This window comes from Mustela putorius, unplaced genomic scaffold (genome assembly GCF_011764305.1).
Source record: "Mustela putorius furo isolate JIRA1106 unplaced genomic scaffold, ASM1176430v1.1 tig00000127_pilon_pilon_pilon, whole genome shotgun sequence".
Classification (NCBI taxonomy): Eukaryota; Metazoa; Chordata; class Mammalia; order Carnivora; family Mustelidae; genus Mustela; species Mustela putorius.
The window spans coordinates 12891327-12908658 of NW_025421288.1; the positions used below are offsets into that span (position 1 = coordinate 12891327).

The 17332-nt window shown below is 55.1% G+C and overlaps 1 protein-coding gene across 3 annotated transcripts in view; it reads right to left on the bottom strand.

The window, feature by feature from the left end:
• Positions 1 to 17332, bottom strand: part of CPT1A (carnitine palmitoyltransferase 1A) — a 50133-nt gene that overhangs the window by 21230 nt on the left and 11571 nt on the right. For 2 of the 3 annotated variants that reach the window (XM_045066141.1, XM_004759575.3), the window contains exons 2-9: positions 13188 to 13341; positions 10429 to 10568; positions 6593 to 6764; positions 4965 to 5066; positions 2375 to 2512; positions 1913 to 1990; positions 1122 to 1229; positions 296 to 383 (exon numbers count right to left, since the gene is read on the bottom strand). In XM_045066141.1, the coding sequence (XP_044922076.1) occupies positions 296 to 383; positions 1122 to 1229; positions 1913 to 1990; positions 2375 to 2512; positions 4965 to 5066; positions 6593 to 6764; positions 10429 to 10568; positions 13188 to 13328 (967 nt within the window). In that variant the 5' untranslated portion in view covers positions 13329 to 13341. The remainder of the gene's footprint in view (positions 1 to 295; positions 384 to 1121; positions 1230 to 1912; positions 1991 to 2374; positions 2513 to 4964; positions 5067 to 6592; positions 6765 to 10428; positions 10569 to 13187; positions 13342 to 17332) is intronic. The other variant, XM_045066147.1, reaches the window with a different exon arrangement.

The window sequence follows — 17332 nt, forward strand, 5'->3', positions numbered from 1 at the left end:
CCTGACTGTGGGCCAGAGCGACACTCCCAAGGGAGCCAGATGAAGAAAAGAATATTCCTGGCCAGACCTGGGAGGAACACCCCAGGAGACAGCCTTCGGCCAAAGAGAAACTGATTCTGAAGATAGGTCACATGCCCGGGCCTAAGAAACACCAGGGAAATTCAACAGAAGGAACGTTCCTGAGCCTCAAACTTCACTCTCAGGAGGGGTCAGCACGAAGCCGAGTGCTGCCTGTCCATGACCCCGTGGGCGGCGAGTACGGAGCGAACGGGCTTCCCCAAGGGTCCCCACTCACCCGTCTCCTCGCCTGGGATCCGCGATGTGTTAAACATTCGCTCCCACTGAGCGGAGCAGAGCGGAACCGTGGATCCCAACAGAAGGATCTACAACAAAAATGCATTTCAAACAAACAAATATTCCTTGAGGGGGGCGGTGAGGGAGGAGCAAAAGAAACACTGATCTGTCTTCGGAGCACACAGTGCCTGACGCGTCTCCTCCGAACTGAACTTGCTGGGCCGCCGACCTTGGCCGCTAAGACCCGCCGGGCGCGGCTGGGGCTTGGGGCGCAGGCGGGGCTCTGAACCCCCCCTCCTGCCCAGAGGTCACACCTGCTAATGGATCATTTGTCACCTGACGCTTACACCACAGACCTCTTCCAAACCCACGCTTCAACCAAAGGGCTATCTAAAGAAAGAAATGTCTTGTTCTCCTTCACTAATTCACCAGCTCAATTGTTTTCTTCCAAAGGTAAACGAGAGCTTCTTCCGGCTGAGATCACGGGGTGACGTACAGCAGGAATTTAGAACACACCAGGAGCATTAAATCTCACGGTCATTACGGAGAGTGAAAGAAGCGAGACCAGAGAGAGCGAGAGAGAAAGCGCGCGCGCATACTGCACGGTTTCATTTGCATAAAGCTTTGAACAGTACAAGTGACCCAGAGACAGAAGGCACACGCGAACTTTTGGGGGTGACGGATGTGTTCATGCCCTGGACCGTGGAGACAATGTCGGGGGTATGTTATATAGATATGACAGGACCTATCGAAGGAGGCCTCGGGCACGTGCATGACGTCAACAAAGCCATCAAAAAAGAAGTTTCTAGAGCAGGGAGCTGGCGTACCGGCTTGATCTCCTCCCGGTCCAGGCGTCGTCTGTAGAGCAGGATGGCATGGATGGCGTTGCCCGCTCTCGCGGCCTGGATCTGGGTCGGCAGGATGTACAGCAAGTCCTGAGAAGGTAAACCCGTGTCGGCACAGAGGACGTCCGTGGGCAAAGCCACGGTCACTTACATACACCGGAGGGCGTTTCCGCACTGCTAAAATGTTTCCGTCGGTGTGAGATCACCCCCGCCCTGACAGAAAAGAAATTGGAACTGCACTTCCTACACTTGGACAGTTTTGTCCTTTACAAGCAAATAAAAGTGACAAACAAGAAGAAACAGGACAAAGAATGAGGCTGCCCCGTTATTAAAGCTAGTAAATGCCGGTGACCAGAACCCCAGCCATGAGGCTTCCAACGAGACAACAGGAAGAGCCCTCCCAGGCCATCAGTGCCGCGGAAGACAAGAACCTCCTGGCGTCCCAGGGCTGGGGGAGCCACGGCCACCTGTCGCCACGCTCTGTGGAGTGGCGCAGACACAGCCCACACGTCACCGCGGCATCACAACGCAGCGGCCAGCTGTGATGACAGGCGGAGAGACCCCTGATGGCCTCGGGAGTATTTCTGTGGCCCTAATCTCTCGGCAGTGGCTCGGGGCCAACACAAAGGGACAGCCACAGGCAGGCTTTCAGGCACGGCAGGCAGGGGCTGGGCCCGGGCAGAAAGCCTGAGTCAGCGGGAGCCAGGGCAGGAGCTTCCGGGGTGGCCCGCGGGCCCGTGGGGACGCCCGCTACGCCCGCCCGGGGCACTCACCATGGCATAGTAGTTGCTGTTCACCATCAGCGGCCCCCGTCCTCGCAGGTAGATGTACTCCTCCCACCAGTCGCTCACCTGCAGGGGGCCCAGGGGACAGAGCACCGGCGAGCTCAGCGGGAGCCCCACGGGCTGGCGGGGCCCCTGGGGTGCAGGACAGCTCGCAAGTGTGAGTGTGTATGTGCGACACGCGCCACAGCCCACGTGGGAGCCGAAGCCGTCAACTGTGCGAGCTCAGCACACCCCTGCAGCCGGCGCCGGATTTAAACGGCACGCGCACCAGCCCACCTCCAGCGCCGGCTTCTGGCTCCCTCTAGTCACACTGAACACCTCCTCCTGCACCCCACCTCCTACGGCCCACCAAGGGGCTCCTCTCGCCCGCCCCACGCGGAGAGGCCCGGCGGGTTCGTGGCACAAACTGGCATGCGAACACATCAACGGACGGCGAGCAGGTGCACTTACGTAGTTAGTGGCCCACCAGGATTTTAACTTCAGGTACCACTGCAGTTTGGGCCCAAGGGTGACCGCAAATTCTTCTGCCAGAACCGTCATCCGTTTGAAGTCGGAATCCTTCATCAGAGGCTTCACGGACTCCAGATACTAGGGTTGACACAGAGCACCCCCGCCAAGTTCAAACACAGGCCCCTTATCTGTGTCTTAGGAAGAATGTAAACATCTTTACAAGATTTAAAGATCTTCCCCAAGTAGGGATGCCTGGCCGGCTCAGTCGGAGGAACACACAACTCTCGATCTCAGGGTCGTGAGTTCAAGTCCCACATTGGGAAAGGAGATTAATCAAAAATAATTTAAAAAAATTTTTTTTGATTTATTTTACACAGAGAGAGACAGCAAGAAAGGGAACACAGCAGGGGAAGTGGGAGAGGGAGAAGCAGGCTTCCCCCTGAGCAGGGAGCCTGATGCAGGGGCTAGATCCCAGGACCTGGAATCCTGATCTGAGCCAAAGGCAACCGCTTAATGACTGAGCCACCCAGGCGCCCCTAAAAATAATTTTTTTTAAAGGTTGATTTATTTATTTTAGAGAGAGAGGATGAGTAATTGGAGGGTTGCATAGAGGGAGAGAGAGAATGCCAAGCAGGCTCCACGCTTGGGGGGAGCATGATACGGGGCTTGATCTCACGATTCTGAGCCAAAACTGAGAGTCAGTCATTTAGCAGACGGAGCCACCCAGGCTCCCCTTAAAAATAAAGTCTTAAAAAAAAAAAAAAAAAAAAAGGAACAACTCCACCAAGCTGGTTTTGCAGGTCCTTAAACTAAGTTAACCAGACGGCTTTACATCAGCAGCAAAGACACAAACACACTCCTTTGTCCCTCACTGACCTTCCAGCTCTCCAGACAAGCATCCCCAGGATCCCCGGAGTGACAAGATCACGGCTCGTCCAGCAAGGATGTCTCCCTCGGCTTTACCCATCATTTGGCCCTTAATGAAAGCCCTGTTCCCACCTACTCAACAGTGACTCAAGACAGGGCTGGGAAGGTGTGTGGGGCGAGGCCGGGATACCAGGGCAGGAATGAGGAGCCAGAGACCGGGAAGGCCAAGCCCCGGGTCAAGGCCAGGTCTTCAGGGACAGGGCTGGGGGGGCCCCTGACTTTGACCAGCCCTGCCCTGAAGTCAGAGAGCCTAGGTGGCAGGTCACAGATAGAGAGGTGGGCTTTTGAGACCATCGTCAACAACTGCTGCCACGCACACAAGCAATCTAGAAAGTAAGGCCACCGGCTTATCAGGAAATGCATACACAGCCAAGTCTGTCTGCTATGAACACAGCTTTGGGGTGGCAGGGAGCTCTCCAGGACCCCTCCCTGAATGTTTAAAAGTAGCCGCCATTCCTGAAACAGAGCAACTGCTCAGGTTTTCAAGTTGACTCAAAGTGAGACGCACAGGAGTAGGACTGGACATCACATTCCGAAGCACGTCAAGCCGGGCGCTGGGCTCCGGCAGGCAGAGCGGCAGGTGGCTTGGCCGCCCTCCCGCGGGATGGGGCTCGTGGCCGTGGGGCCACAGGTGAGGAGGGCACAGGAGAGCAGACATGAGAGGGAACTTGAAAAGGTCAAGAGGGAGGAAATAACAAGGCTGGGATTCAAAAGCCAAGACATGTCCCACTTAGGTTTTAAAATGGGGCCACAGGACAGGCAGAAACGGCCGCCCTCGCCGGCTGCAGTGGAACGTGTGTGCTGTGGGGCTCAGCCTGGCGGGTCCTCCCACGCATGAAGCACAGGTCCCGTCAGACACCAGGGCTGCGCGTTCCAGGCTCACACCCAGCACAACGGCAAGCAGGTCTTGAACAAAAGCATTCGCAACAGCCCGAGAGTGGAAACAACTGCAGTGTCCAGCAACAGGTGACTGCATGAATGCGGTGGGGTCCGACCGCCCAGTCGGGTATCACTCGGTCGTTAAAAGGCAAGATACACGGACAGACACTACGGCAGAGACACAGCCTCAAAACAGTCTAAGAGCCACATGTCGCGGGATTCCAGGTACTGGAAACATCCAGGAGAGGCAAACCCCCAGAGACAGAGAGCAGGCTGTGGGTGCCGAGGCTGAGGGGGGGTGAAGTGGGGCGTGATGCTGACGGGGGTGGGGTTCGGGTGATGGAAAGTTCTAGAACTAGACGGTGGTGGAGATGGCACTATGAGACTGAATTCAGTGCCACACAATGGCACCATTTAAAGTGGTTAAAACGGTCATATTCGTGTTACATAGGTATACACCGCAATTTTAAACTAGTCACGTGACATACCAAAGACTGTTGAATCGGATGCTTCCAGGAACTGTATGATACGTGAATTATATTACAATGAAGCTGTGTAAAAAAATTGTGCAGAACTATCAAATGTGATGCTTTTAAAGAGAAAAAACAGCTCAGGGGTGCTGATATGTCCGAAAGGAAGAGATCTCTAACAACGGCCAGACGAGTCCACTGCTGAGACCTAACACAGCCAACGGACAACCGGCCGCCATCGGGTCAGCAACCCTAAACCCCGGACACCTGGTGGCTTGGAGGGGGCGTCCCAGGGAGCTCGAGGCCACACCTACCCTGCTCACGGTGTCCTTGACGGCTGGGACCGGCAGGCGTGGCAGCGACGTCTGGAAGCTGTACAACATGGGTTTTCGGCCCGAAAAGATCTTGACCATACTCTTAAAAAAAAAAAAGCACATTTGAAAAGGAGAGACCATGTTAAAGACGTAGAGCCCGTTCCCGACCTGCTGACTCTTTCCCGATTATCTGTGCTTCGCGTCTCCCTCTCCGGTCCGCTCTCCACCCCGTACCTCACAGGCCTTTGCCAACAACCAGGTGACCCCACCCAAAACCACCCCAAGGCTGGCGGAGGCTTTGAGATGCCCCGGCCAGGGTGGGCCCCCAGAGGTTGCTGGCTGACTGTGCGCCCGCACTCGGGCCAAGATCCCCCCCGCGCCTCTGCCAGGCTCCGGGTTTGAGGACCGGCTCCAAGCCCTGGCCAGGGGGCAGCGCAGGGGCCGAGCTGGGAAGCTGCACCTCAAGCCAACCCCAGGAGCAGCAGCCGTGGGGCCCATCCCGCCTAGGGGACAGCGCACATGTGTCTACTCTCGGCCTTTGCTTTCACCCCAAAGGATGGAGACTTGGTGCTAACCACGGGTCATCTCTTGCTGACCAGACCTCCGGGAAATTCCCCGGGCTCGCAGGGGGCAGCGGGGGACTCAGCCAGGAATATGCCCTCCAGGGGAACGTGTTAGCACATTCTATAGAAGGGGTCTGGGCGCCCCCGCAGACCCCCCTGGGGACTGATTCTGCTTCTCTGGAAACCAGCCGTCTGACACCCAGAGGAGCGCGGAGAGTCTGCCTGGGGGTGAGTGAAGCCCACGGGTGCGTGTGGGCCCCAGGCGTGCGGGTGCCTCTCACAAGCAGCCCCCAGGAATGGTGGTCAGCCCGGAGGAGGAGTGGTCACTGGGGGACAGTGGGACAAGCCTCCACGCACACGGCAACCAAGGGACCCTGAGGCTGCAGTGGAGCCGAGCCCGCAGAACAGCGAGGGACACCACGGAAGCCCCGCCTTGGGGCCAGTCAGAAAAGCTGCGGCACGAGTGGCGCCACCTTCCTTCGATGGAGAACCTGGACAGCAAGCCCAGCAGGCTCCCATATGCCGCGTTCAAAACGCCCCAGTGCCGTGGAAGGAAAACACTCCTCGGCCTGCAGTCACGGTGACTCAACACCCCACCCCCCCCCCCCAGCTCTCAGGTCAACCAACCCCGTGTGGAAGGGGAGAAAAGTCCCCGAGGATCCCCCTTTCAAAGTAAAAGCCACCCACATAAGAGCCGGTGCTGAGCGAGACGAGCCAGACCGGGAAGGGCGAATATGGTGGCGAGGGGGTTGGCGGCTGTCGGGGGCACGGGGCTGCTCTGGCGCACTTAAGCCTCCGCTAAGATGGCACATCTGACTTACGCGCTCTCACCACAAAGGAAAGGCGGGGTGGGACACGAGGAAGCTCTGGGGGAGGGCGGGGAGCTAAGTGTGCAGCGCTGATAATGGCCGTGGCTCCCCATGTGCGTACTGACCCCCAGGCCCAACCCGCCATGCACGCCGCTACCAGCTGGGCGGCCTGGCGCGCACCAGGCGTACCCCCAAAAAAGCACTCAGAAACCATCCACAGCAGCTGGGTGCCACGAGCACAGCGGGGATCCCTTACCATCCAGATCTTGGTGGCCCGGCTCATCTTGCCGTGCTGGGCGAACATCCAGCCGTGGTAGGACAGCAGCACCTTGAGGGAGTAGCGCATGGTGACGATGAGGGCCACCCACAGGCCCGTGCCGAAGAGGAGGCCACTGACCACGTTCTTCGTCTGGCTGGACATGCAGCTGCTGGGGAGACAACACGAGCCGAGCCCACGTTAGTGGGGCCACCCCACGCCGCCAACCGGAGCAGCCTTCCCTCCACACGAGGGGGACCGAGGGCTCCGAGTCCAAGACAGCACGCCACAACCCCTGAGTGCCAACCCGGCTCTCAAAGGCTCAGGCACTGCTCTCCCGTCCTTGGGGCAAACCAAGCATCCTGCATCCTCGGGGGGAAACGCGCAACTTCCTCCAGCGTCTGGGGACGGGGACGGGGACAGGGGACGTGTGAGGTGGTGGGCTGTCCACGGTGAATCCCACAGCCCGGGTCCACCGGCACGGCCCGGGTCCACCAGCACACTGCCTTAGCTGGGTGTCCACCGCACCTCTGGGCCGTTCCCTTCCTGCCTCTCCTTCCTCCAACATCACTTCGGATATGGCCAGGACTCACAGATGCTCCGGTCACTCGGGAAAACCAGTGCGGCTGCTTCTACCAAAAGAGCCTGATTTGGATCCAGGTGGGAAAGAAACTGATGCTACAAAATGACCATTTATTTTATAATAAAAATCAATAAAATCAAGATTTTATTGATTTGGGGTGCCTGGGTGGCTCAGTGGGTTAAAGCCTCTGCCTTCGGCTCAGGTCATGATCCCAGGGTCCTGGGATCGAGCCCCACATCGGGCTCTCTGCTCAGCAGGGAACCTGCTTCCCCCTCTCTCTCTGCCTGCCTCTATGCCTACTTGTGATCTCTGCCTGTCAAATAAATAATAAATAAAATCTTTTTAAAAAAAAGATTTTATTGATTTATTGAGAGAGAGAGCGTGAGCAGGGGTTGGGGGAGAGGGAGAGAGAGAGAGAGAATCTCAAGCAGGCCCCTGCTCAACGCAGAGCCCCATTTGGGGCTCGATCCCAGGACCCTGAGATCACAACCTGAGCTGAAATCGAGAGTCGGACACCAACCGCAAAATGGTCATGTGAGTAATAAACTTCAAGAGAGACAATCCTTCACTTGCTAAGGAAAGAGACACGCCGTATGGGAAAGACGGGACCGTACAAAGCTCTGTGGTCTTGTTTTTCGTTCCAGTTATTTTAGAAACCACAAGCTAGTTATAAAATAAAAGGGATTTAAACACCAAATGTTGGCAAAATAGGGAACCTTCAGGCACCGCTGGGGCAGCCGCCGTGGAGAACAAGATAGAGCTTCCTCAAAAAAACTAAAAACAGAACTGCCCTATGATCCAGCAACTCTACTTCTGAGTATTTATCGGAAATCAGTCTCTCTCTTCTTTTTTTTTTTGAAAATTGATTTGTTTAATTTATTTGACAGAGAGAGATCACAAGTAGGCAGAGAGGCAGGCAGGATTCGGGGGAAGCAGGTTCCCTGCTGAGTAGAGAGCCCAATGCGGGACTCGATCCCAGGACCCTGAGATCATGACCTGAGCCGAAGGCAAAGGCTTTACCCCACACTGAGCCACCCAGGTGCCCCAGGAAATCAGTCCCTTGAAAACACACCCGCATCCCCAAGTCCATCTGGCAACGTCCACAACAGCTGAGACACGAAAACCACCTACGTGCCCACTGATGGGCGCACGGACTAAAGGGCATTACACCAAGCGAAGTAAGTCCGACGGAGACAGACGGATCCTGTAGGATCTCACTTATATGTCAAATCTGAAACAAAAATCTAAATTCCTAGATCCAGAGAGTGGGGGATGGGCAAAACAAGGCAGGTGGTCCAAAGGCACAAACTTCCAGGCCCGGCCGGCTGGCTCCGTTAGGACTGTGCGCGACACTTGATCTCAGGGCTGTGAGTTCATGCCCCAGGGTGATTACTGAAAACATAAAATCTTGAGAAAAATAAAAGGGTATAAACTTCCCATTATAAGACCAAAAAAAAAAAAAAGATTTAGGGATCATGCTAACTATAGTTAGCAATAACATAATGCATATTTAAAACTGCTAGGAGAGGGGCGCCTGGGTGGCTCAGTGGGTTAAGCCGCTGCCTTCGGCTCAGGTCATGGTCTCAGGGTCCTGGGATCGAGCCCCACATCAGGCTCTCTGCTCAGCAGGGAGCCTGCTTCCCTCTCTCTCTCTGCCTGCCTCTGCCTGCTTGTGATCTCTGTCTGTCAAATAAATAAATAAAATCTTAAAAAATAAAAATAAAAAAATAAAACTGCTAGGAGAGGAGATCCTAAAAGTTCTCATCACAAGAAAAATAAATCTGTATGTACATGTGGTGACATCACTTAATTACTTGTGGTAATCAGTGTGAGCTCCGTACATCTACCAGATCATTATGTTATATGCCTAAAACTAATATAATGTGGTATGTCAATTACAGCTCGTTTTTAAAAATTATTTTGGCGTGCTTCAAATTATGAAAACGACCAACAGACGTAGCCTAGAGATACCTCCCATATTTAAAAACCACCAAGTTAATACCTTCCGATAGTTAAGTAACACTGAAACAAATGGTCTTCAAAGTAAAATACTTTTGCTCCAGAACTTACTTGTCAAATCCCGTGTTGTGACTTTTTTTGGTAATAGACACATGGGCGCATCAATGAACAGTATTAGCACAAAAAAGAAAAAAGAAAAAGAAAAAGAAAAAGCTTTCTTTTAAAGAACACGTTCCTTCTGAGGCTGCAGAGCCTGGACGGACGCAGAGCAAACCCAGCCAAGTACATCTGCATTCATGAAAACAGCCACCTGGGGTAGTCGGCAGGTGCTCTCCAGAGAGACGGTTCCAGAATGACCCTTGAGCCTGGGAAGACGCTGACCCCTAACCTGGTCTTTCTAAATTTGGGCCAGGCATGGCCCAGTTCACCTCAGTTGGTTTAGAGGGACAAAGAAACAAATCGTATAAAGACCCAGATTATAAAGGGCTTTAAATAGCCAATACTTCTAAGCATAATCCAGGGCTAAGAGCCCAAGGTAGACAGTAAATTAAAACTGTGTTAGATGCACCAGAGTCTGAAAGCACGCAGAAACACCACGACCGAACGCACGGCCACCCAGCTGTCTGCGGGGGTCACAAGGACAGGAGGAGCAGGGTTTCCCCGGAGTGTCAGGGTCCCTGCCTCGGCCTCCCTGGCCTCCAGGCAGAGCAGGGAATCTGGCAGGGGTCCAGCCCAGACACGCTTCCCCTGCAATGATGGAATTTTTATTCGAGGCCTTGCAGACGCTCATAAAGGCACAAGCCAGTGCTCTCAAGGCAGCATGGAGGCCACGAGCGACTCAGCCGGACTGGAAATTCTCAGGAGCGCAGGGGTTCCCACTGGGGTCCTCAGCCACTCTGACAGGGAACTAAGGGGCTGAGGTCCCCCCAGAGCAGTCAGTTCTCAGGGTCACAGACGCCAGTGCAAAGAGCTGATCATGTCCAGGACCAGCTCCTAGAGCAGAAATTCCTTTTGAGGATTCCCCAGCCAGGCAAAGTGCAATGACCACAACCGTGGGTCCTGACACGACGTCCCAGAGCAGCCAGGACCAAGGCCATCTTCGGAGAAAGGGCCAGGAGGGACCCCAAACTCCCTGAGGGCCTTATACACAGAAGAAAGCCTACAGGAGAACAGCCAAGCAAGCTTCAAATGGAATCAGCACAGTAACGGTCCTTATATTTGAAAAGACATAAAATTACCAGCAACAAAAATCGCTAACTTCCTAGACAATTGGAGATTTGAAAAGAGTACTTACGTCGTGTCCAGGGTCCGATTGATTTTTGCAATTATCCCCAGCGAGGGGTCGATCTTGACATACATGGTTGACATCACCCCCACCACCACGATAAGCCAGCTGGAGGGGCTCGCCGGGTACACACCAGTGATGATGCCATTCTAGAAACAGAACACGGACTGTGAGTACTGTCCCACCCATGAAGTCCTCGGGCCCTGGTGATGGGGGCAGTGGCATGATGGCAGTGGCTGGGAGGCCTTTGTAGCTCACCATGACTAAGTGACCACTGTAGAAGGTCTTCCCCACAGCCTCCAGCCCCTTCTCTTCCTCTACTTCTGAGCCAAATCCCTCCCTGAAGCAGATACCCTGAGAGTGACCCCAGGACATTTGAATCATCTGATGTATGAGTTTAACATAGATTCCTGAGCTCCACCCAGACTAATTCATGACACCTTTGAGTTAAGGATGTCACTAAACCAACCATGAAGTCCTCTCCCCAGTCAGCTACACTTGGGAAGCCCCAAGACCCCCAGCCTCCAAATACCCCTCCTGCCACTCCTGAATCAAGAGGCTTCTCAACACCCAAGTATTTTCAGGAGACCGCTCTCCACATTAAGAATTTGCTGTTTGGGGGTGCTTGGATGCCTCAGTGGGTTAAGCTTCTGCCTTCGGCTCAGGTCATGATCTCAGGGTTCTGGGATCGAGCCCCACATCGGGCTCTCTGCTCAGCGGAAAGCCTGCTTCCCCCTCTCTCTACCTCCTGCTCTGCCTACTTTTGATCTCTCTCTGTCAAGTAAATAAATAAAATCTTTAAAAAAAGAAAAAGAAAAAAGAATTTGCTGTACGATCCCTCAGCCAAACCCCCCTATTTCCCAACCCTAAAAACCACGAAGAAGTGGCAGGAACAGAAGGCAGACATGAAACAAAATTCTGGAACCCAGGTGAGCCTTGGGGCTCCTTATTCTCTTCATTTCTGTGTTTTAAAACCTCTCATTTAAAAAAGTTCTTTTTTTTAAAAAAGATTTTTATTTATTTGAGAGAGAGAGAGCATGAGAAGGGGGAGGGTCCGAGGCAGAAGCAGGGATGCTGAGCAGGGAACCCAATGAGGGACTCGATCCTAGGACTCCAGGACCATGATCTGAGCCAAAGGCAGTCGCTTAATCGACTGAGCCACCCAGGCACCCCCCCAAAATATATCTTACTAAAGCCGTCTTAACAAGCAATCAATTTGACCAAGACAATGGATTTTAAAACTCTCAAAGTTTATTTGAATTCTTTTAGGAGCTACGGGGACCCTCACGTGTCATTTCCCTGGATTTCCTATTGCCTAGAAGTGTAAGAAAGACATCTTCTAAAAAGTCGGAGTTCTCCTGGTTTCTCTGATAGACACATACACCTACTCTGTGACGTTACGTTAAAGTGGAGGCAGGAAGGGCCCAGATAAAAGGTCTCCCGCTCCCCCCAGCCTCCCCCTGCAGCCGCTCTGAGCTATGAGCCACGCAGTGCTCTGTAACCACTCGGTCAGGCGTGGCTGTGAACGGTTTATCTTTTCTCTTCCAGCCTACTGGTCTTGCCCCCTCAGCCTACCAACGGATTTTTTTCTTTTTAAAGTAAAGTTGCTAAGAGTATAGATTTAAAAAAAAAATTTTTTTTTAATTTTATTTATGTATTTGATAGAGAGATCACAAGCAGGCAGAGAGGCAGGCAGAGAGGGAAGGGGAAGCAGGTTCCCTGCTGAGCAGAGAGCCCGATGTGGGGCTCGATCCCAGGACCCAAGGATCATGACCTGAGCCTAAGGCAGAGGCTTAACCCACTGAGCCACCCAGGCGCCCCACAACGACAACATCTTTAAATGAGCATTTCCAGTGGCTTACAGGGATTGACGCCACAGCTCTGTACCCAAGTCTCCCTTTTCCGGGATCGGAGGGTAAAAAGGATTTGCTCTGGGCAAGGTCAGGTGGCAATGCGGGCTTCCTCCTGTAGGTGGCGACTCCTCCACCGCGGGGGCCGCTGTGGGGGCCACCAGCTGCACGGGCAGCGCCTGTCCAGCCGGGCCGGTTGCCCAGGGCCTGTCCCCCTTCTCTGACTCACTGTTCCCACCTATTCTGGCTCCTCCTCGTAGCCACGAGGAAACTGGAGAACAATTGTCGTTTGCTGTTTTCCTCATTCCCCGGGCAGGTAACGCTGAACTCTCTCCCCCACTGAATTCCTTCTAAACCCGCCTCTTCCTCCTTCTGCGATTTTCGAAGTCAATTCAACGACGAACAAGTGGAAAAAACGAGACTCGTGCTTGATTAAAAACTGTGAAAACAGTCTTTCAGGGAAACAGAACTGAGAACAGGGGAAAGACTTTTCAGTCTTTCAGGGAAATAGAACTGAGAACAGGGGAAGTTGCCTCTGCTTGGATGGACGCCGGGATTTCGCCATGTTATCAGCGAGGCACCTGTTAGATAAGGTCCGTCTTCCCCCGGCTGGGAGACCGTTCTCTTTCTAGAAGGCATCAAGAGTTCTGGACCCAGAGTCATGGGTTCTAGTCCTTCCTGCGCTTCTCTGAGCAGGTCACTTGCCCTTTCTGTGCCCTCACTCACCCCCAGAGCATGCCGACGCCCCGGCCCGCCTTACAGCACTTCTTCCAGAACTGGCCCACAGGCATGTAAGCGGAAGCGTGTCCTAAGTGCCCTGGGAGTATCGCCCGCAGGACCGGCTCTCCGAAACACGCCCACCGCGCCAGCGCCTGCCCCCGTGAGCCCCCGCACAGACTGAGACAAGCGCTGGCCCACCTTGAACCTGATGAACTTCTTCTTCCAGGAATGCAGTCCGGACAGATAGATCTGCTTGAGGGCTTCGTGGCTCAGCCGCAGGTCGATCCCGTCCGGGGTGACCGTGAACTGGAAGGCCACGGCTTGGTGGGCTTCCGCCATCTTCGGCAACGTCCTAGGAGGAAGAGGAGGGGCGGAGAGTGTGACGGGGCCGGCACATGACGGGACACTAGGAAACCCCTCGCCGGGACCTGGGGTTCGTCCCGCGTGACGTCTTTCCCTGCCGTTTCCCACTCACAGACCCAGGTCCGGTACGATGGGCCCCGCCGCCCCCTCCCCGTCCTGTCCAGCACTACACAGCCCACTGTCGCCTCTGCTGGGAGGCCGGGGGTGGCCAGCAGAGTCCAGGAGTGGAACCCCCCCCCCCACCGCCACCACAGGGCTCCAGGCCCCAAGCCCACGCAAACCCCCATCCCCAGCCCCAGCCGTCCTACCGAACGATCCCCCCAGGACAGCAACCCTGGCCACACCCAGCCGACGCTGGGAGCTGGTGGCCATTTCACTGGTGGCCAATCTCAACCCCACCCACCAGCCATCTGGAGGCTGGCGAAGAAACCCAGAGGGTCCCCAGATGAGTCCACGATGGCTCTGAGCCCCTTATCTCCAGGCAGGAGCACTGGGGTGCGTGTGGGGCTCTCTGGACACCATCTCAGGCACCACAAGACTCCATGGAAAGGAGACACGTGGAATCCTCAGGAATAGGTGTTTAAGGGTGTCTCCGGACGGAGCCAAGTCCCCTTCCTCCTCCTCCTCCTCGGAGGCTGTGACGGACTTGGGTCAACAACCCATAGGGTGGAACCTTAACTAGGGGGGCATTAACCCCCTGTAAGCAGGCCCACTTGGGCTACCTGTCCCGCCCCAACGACTAGAAACGCGTTTCCTTTCAACAGCTTCAGAGCCGGGTCTATCCCCGTGCCCCTCCTCAGGGCTCCCGTCTTCTTCCTTGGGGACTCCCGAACACCTCATGGCCTCCCTCCCGCGAAGCCGGCCCCTCTGCCGCCTTCTGGAGCCGTGGGACCGAGCCGTCTCTTGCTAAACTGTGCCGGAGCGACCCACCATTCGAAGGAAGCGAGCAGAGTGGGTGGAAGCTTCCAAGAACCCTAACAAAAGTCCACCATCGTGTGTGTGTGTTCTGATCTCCAGCTATGCCTCCCGTTCTCACCTGCCGACACCTGCTGGGCGCAGGCGGAGGACCCCCCCCACACCAGCAGGTGCCGCGGTCAGACACGCCCAGTAAAAAAGCCAAACCTGCTTCGGCCGTTGGAACAAACGCCCCATCAGAGCCCCGACGGGCACACAGCCTATATTCATTTGCTCCTTCCGCAAGCGAAAGCTCAGAGGCAGCCGGGGAGGCTGCTGGGTTTTACACCAAAGGTAAAGGAGAAATGTCCAAGGGCTTTAAGTTACTATTTCTGCTCTCATCATGTCCACTCTGGGGGCGCCCGGGGGGCTCCGTCGGTGACGCGTCCCGCTCTTGGTGGCGGGGCTGTGAGATCAGGCGCCGGGCTCCGTGCTCAGCAGGGAGTCTGCCTGGATTCTCCCTCTCGCTTTCCCTCTGCCCCTCCTGCCCGTGCTCTCTCTCTCTCTCTCAAATAGATAAATCTTTAAGAAGAGAAGAGCTCTCTGGCTGCAGCACGGCTGATGGCAGGGCAGGGAAGCAAGACAGTAAGAAGCAGAGGCCGCCGGTCCTCCAGGAGACGGTGGCCCAGAGTGACATGAGTGAGGACATGAGGAGGAAAAGCCACACCAGACAGGCTTTAGCAGCACCCTGGGGCTTCTGGCTCGAACCGTCCGCTCAGGGGAGCCCCTCCCCGACACAGGAGAGTCGCTGCGTGGGGAGGACAGGTGGGGGGTGGGAGGAGAGAAGCACCGCATGGACCCACCACATCTGACGTTGTTGGGGGCAGAAGGAGAGGCTGGGGTGGGCAGCCCTGGGCAGCGTCCGCACAAAAACCTAGGAATCCACTTGGATCATTACGAAGGGAAAAAGCAAGTCAGCCAAACCGCAATCCGCTGGGAATAACCTCAGCTGAACGGGACCCGCAGTGTGTCCCCGGTGACCCAGGTGTGATTCCGCAGACGTGGGGCCCGTCGCTGTAGCCCGGAGAGTGTCGCGGAAATGGATCCCAAGCCTGAAAGCCGCGAGACCTCCAAGCAAATGCCTCCTGCGGAGAGTTCAGGATGTGGAAGAGGGCACCCCAACAGCTCTGAATCCTCTTCTCGAAAAGCTACCCAAGTGGCTCAAGGATCATGCCGGGGCCTCTAGGTCCACCCTGGACCCCTCTCCACATGCCGCAGGAGCTGGGCATCACAGGGATGATTCTGCCGAAGAGGAAGCCGAGCAAAGTTACGGACTGGCCACCCTTTTGATGGTCCGTAAGATCTTGCAAGAGCTTTATATGGACACGAGGGATTATTAGCGGCAGGAGAGAGAACTTAAACAGAGCGTCTGCAGCGATTCGATCCGAAGGCACGGGTCCGGTACTCGCTCACGGGTCCAGTACTCGCTCACAAATCTACGCTCTGCTGGGGACCGTGGGCGGGCGGGGGATGTGTAGCCTCCCTTCCGGGAGTCAGTGGCCTTATCAGAACCCTGACTTTACTAAGGATTTGCTCGTTTGGATTGGTTCACAGTAAAAACCAAAGATAAGAGTCCTAGATGGACAATCTTCCTCTAGTTCTGCAGAAGGCAAGCCACTGCCCTGTGCCGGCCTCCGCTTCGAGCCATCGCAGTCACTAGTGAACCGGCTGACAAAGGTTTGAAAAACTCCCCCTGCAAATCTAGCAGAGGGAAAATCCCACCCCTTTCCCAGCATCCACAGCCCACGTTTAAAAACATTAGCGGTTATAGGGGCACCTGGATGGCTCAGCCGGTTAAGCATCTGACACTTGATCTCAGCGGGGGTCTAGATCTCAGGGTCACACCTTCACGCCCCACGCCAGGCTCCGTGCTGGGCATGGAGCCTACTTAAAAAAAAAAAAGAAACAATCTATGCTTATGATGCGCCCTCCTGTAGCCGTTGGAGAAATGCAAATCAAAACCAAGGCCAAATGCCACCACTAGCCCACCAGGACGGCCAGAACCCATGAGACTGAGAGTAACAGGTGCTGGCGAGGCCGCGGAGAACCCGGAACCCCCACGCACCATGGGTGGGGATGTGCGATGGGCCGGCCACGCTGGAGACTGGTCTGGCAGTTTCTCAAATGATTCTGTTAGCACACAGCCCCGCGCTTCCACTCCCGGCTGCCCAACACGTATCCGCTCAAAATCCCGCATGCAGAGGTCCATGAGATGCCATGACACACAATAGCCAAAACACAGACAGCCAAAACGTCCTTCCCCTGACAAGCAGCTGATAAAATGTAACAATCCACCGGACAGACCAACAGAGTGTTCTTTGACTGTAACTAAGGAACGAAGCATGTCACAGGAGACTTGAGCCTCAAGAACCTTCTAGTACGGCCAGGCCGCCTGCTGCACGCGTCCATGTACACGTAGTGTCCAGAACAGGGGGGCTGGGGCCCACAGGGCGGGGAGGGGTGTGGGCACCGTGATGGACAGATGGCTGAGGGGAGGGATGGCTTCTTTCCTGACCACAGTGCTGGATGCCCGTCTGAGAACAGACTCACGACCTCGCATGCGTGCACTTAAGATGGGCGTCGGACGGCCCGGTAAGTCGCATCGCCATAAGAGCTGTTACTAAAAAAGAAAGCTGCCTCCTGAAACTGAAGTATTGTCTATTGAACAGTAACACACCTTAACCTTCTCTCTGCAAATACATAAGGCAGGTGGGCGGGGCCGCCGGTGTCCCAGGCAGTGAGGACTCCCTGCTCCCAGCCACCGTCAGCTCGCGGCGTCCGAGGAAGACGTTAAAAATTTTTAGGGGGTGTGGGCGCCTGGGTGGCTCAGTGGTTAAGCCGCTGCCTTCGGCTCAGGTTATGATCTCAGGGTCCTGGGATCGAGTCCCGCATCGGGCTCTCTGCTCAGCAGGGAGCCTGCTTCCTCCTCTCTCTCTCTCTGCCTGCCTCTCTGCCTACTTGTGATTTCTCTCTGTCAAATAAATAAATAAATAAATCTTTTTTAAAAAAAAAATTTTTAGGGGGTG